Below are 5,971 nucleotides of genomic sequence, written 5' to 3' on the forward strand. Positions count from 1 at the left end.
CTGCAGTTTAAAATGACTTATTAAACTGCTCACGATGACCTTCAAATGAAACACTTATTTGATTAAGGAATTAACTTCAGCCTGTGAGAGCTGCCACTGGATGCAATAGGCTTGTTTTTTTTTTTTAGCCAATGCTGGCTGTTATTTTAATGGTTTTAAAGGTATAGTGGGGGATGTTGTTTTTTAGGGTGGATCATCAAAATAAGTGGTCCTCCTAATTGTCAATTATTCTGGTGCTATATTACGTAAATCCGTCCTACGTGCTCGTCCCAATTTTCACTTACCGGTGGTGAGTCTGACAAAAATGCAAATCTTCTTTTGATAAGTAAGCTTGTATAAGCGATGCAAACAGCAACTTTTAAACAGAGTGTGCACAAGGAGAAATGGGCTTGTGCATGCTCTCGCAAACGTTTAATAGGCGTTCCCTCTCAGGAGCGGGTACAGGGTTGTGCATGTGCATTTTTTCTCTGGAGAGGGTGGGTCTTTAAAAATTTGTAAAAATCCTCCACAATACCTTCAATACTTGCTCAGTCATTAAGTCTCCTTTCTCAGCCTATAATATTTTAAGTTTTGTGTAATGCTATTAAACTATCGAAAAGTATGCAGTAGAGATATGCATCTCCCCGTAACTGCATAAAAGTCCTTCATTATTCTGTCAATTAACTTCCTGTTTGTTGAGCACAGCAATTTTGACGTACTGTACTGTCACCTGAAAACACTGGACAGTTCTCCTGTTTGGTCCAAACAGTGCAAACCGTCTTATGTAGGCTCATCCTCAGCCTCATCAATGCGTCCTTGCCAGCTTACAGGTCAACCCCCGTAACCCCCCCCCCACACACACACACACACACACTCTCAGTTAAGTTTGGATGCACTTGGCTGTGTATCTGAATTCCTGGGGGATTCAGGTGATGCTGACACCATTTATCTTCTCTGAGGCTCTGTGGCAAAGGCATGACAGGAGGATTTGTAAAGAGCACCATTCTTGCACATTTACTAAAGTCTTACAAAAAACATCTACTGTAGTTACTGGGGTGGATTTTACAACACAGAGAGAGGCATGAGACGTTTAGATGGTGGGCAGTTTCAGCAAACACTCAATTAGCCTTTTTGCAATTAGAGTTTGTAAAAGAGTTGCCTATATATTTCTCAGGAAACTACCTGTAGCTGTTCTTACACATGCAGGAGATCACTTCAAAGGGTGCAAAAAATCTCCCGTGGATAAAATAGCATTTCATGGCTCATAATTTGAAGATTGCAGCTTTTGCACCCTGTGTTTTTCCTGGAAAAGTAATTTGGATGCAAAAATCCTATAAGAAGAGGGGAAAAGGCTCCGTTGTGGGGATGTTTGTGTAGGCAGAGCGGTAAAAGACATTCCACCGCCACAGGCCTGTTTCCACTTTGAAAGTCTGTGCAGACTCCCACCCCTCCCTCTGGTTGTGCAGCAGTTTGCGAACAGTTGTTGCCTTTAAGGAGCCTTAGGAAGACTCACTTGGTACAAGATGGCGTCCCAGCAGCTCTGTTTGAGGTTTCTTGGGTTGGCTGCATTGCTGACACTGACAACTCTCAGAGGTAAGCATATTCTGTCTTTTTTCTTTGAGGTTTCCTTTAGTAAGGATTCTCTCGGTTCATTCCCTTACCTTAGATGACTCCTTTTTTAGTCCTTTTTTCCTTTGTGTGTCTTTGTGTCAGCATGAGAAATGTGTTTGCTCTTGGAAAACATATTTAGGCAAAAATGATTGAAATGCTAAAATGATGACTTTCTTCTTTCTATTGCAGCTACATAAATTTGAACTCTAATTCATATCCATTTTGTGTTAGATTTAATTTAAATTCAGAAAAAGAATAAGGTTTAAAATTAATATAATCAAACAGAGCATTTTATCAATTCAGGTTTGGAGAAACTTTATAAATAAGGAGACTGTGATATTAACTAGAGGGGGAAAAATAACACTCCCAGTCATTCAGCTGTAACTGTCGGTCACAGTGTAATTTAATTTCAATTATAAGCCTTAACTTCCCTTCTACATATGAATTGATAAAATAAGTAAAGTTATTCAAAAAAAAAAAGTTTTAGGAAAGGTAGTTGCCTGTTCCTCACATCATAGCCCAGAACACACCAGACACAATTTATTGTCAGATCTGACAGGAAGTCGGTTCATATGAAGTCATAGCAAATGCATCTAATTGATATGAATGGGGCTGAGCAGACCACACAGAGTAAAACATCCACTTTAGGGAACATACTAAGCAATATCTCTGAATCCCGAGGTAAACCAGCCAGGTTTGTCCCCAAATAGGTACATATATCCCAAGCAGGGCACATTTGGATTTGGATGATGAAACAGTGATCTTTGAGTTTTGCAGGAACCATGAAATAACTTTCTGCTTGTGTAAAAGCAGAGACGCATCAAAATCTGGAGGGAGGGTAGTAGGTGCCAGACAGAGGTGGTGTGGTCCTGCCTTTCCGATCCAACAGATTGTTATAGGGTGTTTTCACATTTTTTTCCCTTGTGATGTTTAAATATTAACAGCATAACTTGTTTTTTGCTAGAGAAGTTGAGTTTGCATTTTCTGCTATGTTGGCAAAGGCTGCTTGGTGTATCAATCCAACAATCAACAGATTACATTTTTTCCCCACATTTCATGATGTTTTATCTCTTGAATTTGTTTAATCATTTTAATTTTCTAACTTTTGTTTGTACCACTTTGAGACAGTCTACCCATGTGATGTCCACTATAAATATTCAGTATAATTGCTATTGGCTTTTTACATAATTATTGTCATTATTACCTTCAGCTCCATGGAGTATAACCTGATAATTCTTTTACGGTCACTTTTAAAGCTGCCAGTGGTGCACGAGATCTGCTAATTTCATTAGTGCAACACAAAGCAGTTTTCATATTTGAACTTTCTCATGAGAAACCATTGTAGATCACTTGCAAAACGAAAACTTTTCCCTTGAGTAAATTTGAAGCTCCTCATTTAGTCTTTAAAGATCAGGCCCATGGTGCCAATTGGACAATTGTTCTCAGACATGCAAGAAAAAAAACTTCTTCCCAGACATTGTGTTGAGAGCATGCTGTGAGAACCCCTCTAATACACGACTTCAAGAGCAAACGAAGTAATTTTGTTCCTGCAGAGTGGAGATTTTCTCCAGATGTCTATTCTCATCTCCACAGCCTTGAGCAGATTAACTCCAGCAAACCAGTGGCTCCACCTCCTGTCTGCGTGCAGACTGCTCACTGTCCCGCATCAGACCTATGATAGGGGTCTCATCTGCCAACTTCAGCAGTTTCACAGGATGGTGTTGTATGTACTCAAATATAAAAAAAACTGTGAAAGGTGGCGGTGGCCCAGAGGTGCAGCACAGGACTTATGTCCGGAACTGTGGCTCTTTGCTGCTCGTCTTCACCTTGAGATAGAAAAAAAGATTCCCTCCACAAAAATCAGAAAATCTTGTTTAATATGAAATAAGTAAACAAGCAGAAGACCTCCATTCAAAGTAAAATAGTTGTGAGGTAAAAGAAATTAAAAATGTACATTCATATAGGCTAAAAAAGCCACGCCACCTTCAGTAATTCAATTTTCTGCATATTTGCAATGTAGGAAACATAATAGCTACATTCCTGGAGCAAAAAGGTTAACGATGCTAAGGGAACAGATGATCTCTGCAGCACACTATACTTGCATATCACTGTTATGAAACCCTTTAGATAACAAGCTGTACTATTCATACATATCTGAATCTGGACTTTGAGATTCTCTAGATTCTTTCACATCTATAATAACATCCATTTCAACTTCAAATACTTTTATATATCTTTTTTTCTTATAGAAAACCTTATATAAAGCTGTTCTCCAGACAGCAGTGGGTTTAGAAAAACCTTGAAGCGGTAACATCCTAGTAATAATAAAAGCCACTATAAATACGGGCAAATAAAATGCCCACCGTGTTTGTGCTTAGAAATAGATAAAAAATATATATCAGGAATACAGAAATTAGGAGAACACCTATAGTTCTATAGTTTAGTGTATATTATTGATGTAACCTAGTTAAATGAGTTGCAATTGAGTAGGTGGAAGACTGTTGAATATATTTAATACAAAGACAAATACATCAGACGGCACCATGTCAAGGAACCAATCAGGCTTCATCCTAAAACTCACTTTCCTGCATGATACTTTTCTCATTTCATGTATCTAAAGTTTTCTTCGTACTTTCATGAAACCTAGCAAGTATTTTTCCATATTAGCATGGTAGTAAATCTCTTTTTAGTCACTTTATAAAACTACCTTGTTCCAGAAATGTTGCAGCTAAATTACATAGAAATGGCTTTTAAGTTCCTGAATGCGAATAACAAAATAATTCCTGTTATATCAAAATTACTAAAAGAGTTCAAATAGCTAACGAAATCAAACTTGGTGTTAAAATGGACCCAAATTTATTTATTTATTTTTTTTACACAACCTTGGCTCGTAAAGCTGATTCTTACTCTTCCAAGACTTTCCTGTACAATAAAATAAATCGGTAAATATTTGAAAGAGAAATAGTTATTAAATTCAGCTGCTGTTGCAGTAGTTCATCTTTCACCTAAAATACTCTTTGCTTTTCATAGAGAAATATTGCCCCTGTAGCTGTGCTAAAAGAAGCTCAGAGGTTCAACTTGGCATATTTTACCTCTTCTATCATTAAGCTACTTCATGTATAGTTTCAACAAATGATTGCAGGACATAAAGCTATCATTACATCCAGGGGAAAACAATTCGGATTAAGCATTTTTGTTAAAGCTGATTGATTGATTGATTTTGCATGTAACTTTTGAAGAAATAAAGAGAGCCTTCATCGTTGAATTCATCTGTATAAAAACCTGGTGATGTATAACTCCAACCATGCAGTGAAAATGTCCTTCTAGCAGACGGACTGAGATTAAGAATGGAGTTCTGAGCAGTGCAGTTCACTCTGAGATTCGCATTTCCCTTAGTCAGACTTGATTTTAAAATGGAACAAACCCCCTGATGATAAATGTAGAAACTCTTCAAAATCGTAGCTCTGAGTCATTTGCACTTACAATTTATATATAAAAAAAAAAGGTCAACTGAATTCCATTTGTTGGTGCAGTTAAGTGGAAGATAAGTTGCTGGTGCACTTTTGTTCAAGAAAAACAGAGCAGAAATCCTTTCTCTGGGGTCTAAAACAGCAGCAGGAAGCCTACGCTTCAATAATATTTATATGCAAGAGAGCCAGAAATTTTCTTCCCTAGACTTCAGTTAATAATTATTTTCTATGCTTACACTTCTGTTTTCAGCATCCTCAGACCTGTTTTTCCACTTATGGATTTTTTTCATCTAATGTTTAGTTAAATATCTTTCGTCCTGTCATATGAATTCCTGTGAACACACATCCAAACTAATGTGGACACAACAGGTAAAAAGTGATAAAAGCAAACATGGTCAAAGAGCTGACCCAAAAAGATATACAAATGTATTAACAACTCTAATTTAACTCCAAGTTAAGCATATTTTTGTTAAAACTCCTAACTAAGCTAAACTAAATGGCTACTATTAACACATCGAAGAAAAAAGATAAATGAAAATTGTCAAACATTATGAGGAAATTATGAAGTTATGCATAGTTCAGTTCAACCAAGTTTTATCTCAAATACTTTACCAAAATGTACTTAAATTAGCTTTTAAACCGATGAAACACTTCAATCAATTACCATTTAGATACCGTATTTTCACGACCACAAGGAGCACCGGACTAAAAGGCGCACTCTCAGTTATGTGTCCCATTTCTGTATTTAACACACACATAAGGCGCACCGCACTAAAAGGCGCACTCTCAGTTATGTGTCCCATTTCTGTATTTAACACACACATAAAGCGCACCGGACTAAAAGGCGCACTCTCAGTTATGTGTCCCATTTCTGTATTTAACACACACATAAGGCGCACCGGACTATAGGG

At 37.3% G+C, this 5,971-nt stretch overlaps 1 protein-coding gene across 1 annotated transcript in view; it reads left to right on the forward strand.

The window, feature by feature from the left end:
* Positions 1 to 1,434: 1,434 nt before the first annotated feature.
* LOC107096902 (chromosome unknown open reading frame, human C2orf40) overlaps positions 1,435 to 5,971 on the forward strand; it is a 13,940-nt gene continuing 9,403 nt past the window's right edge. The window contains exon 1 of the mRNA XM_015393787.1: positions 1,435 to 1,572. Coding sequence (XP_015249273.1) covers positions 1,503 to 1,572 — 70 coding nt within the window. The 5' untranslated portion in view covers positions 1,435 to 1,502. The remainder of the gene's footprint in view (positions 1,573 to 5,971) is intronic.

Source organism: Cyprinodon variegatus, unplaced genomic scaffold (genome assembly GCF_000732505.1).
Source record: "Cyprinodon variegatus isolate N-32 unplaced genomic scaffold, C_variegatus-1.0 Scaffold657, whole genome shotgun sequence".
NCBI lineage: Eukaryota > Metazoa > Chordata > Actinopteri > Cyprinodontiformes > Cyprinodontidae > Cyprinodon > Cyprinodon variegatus.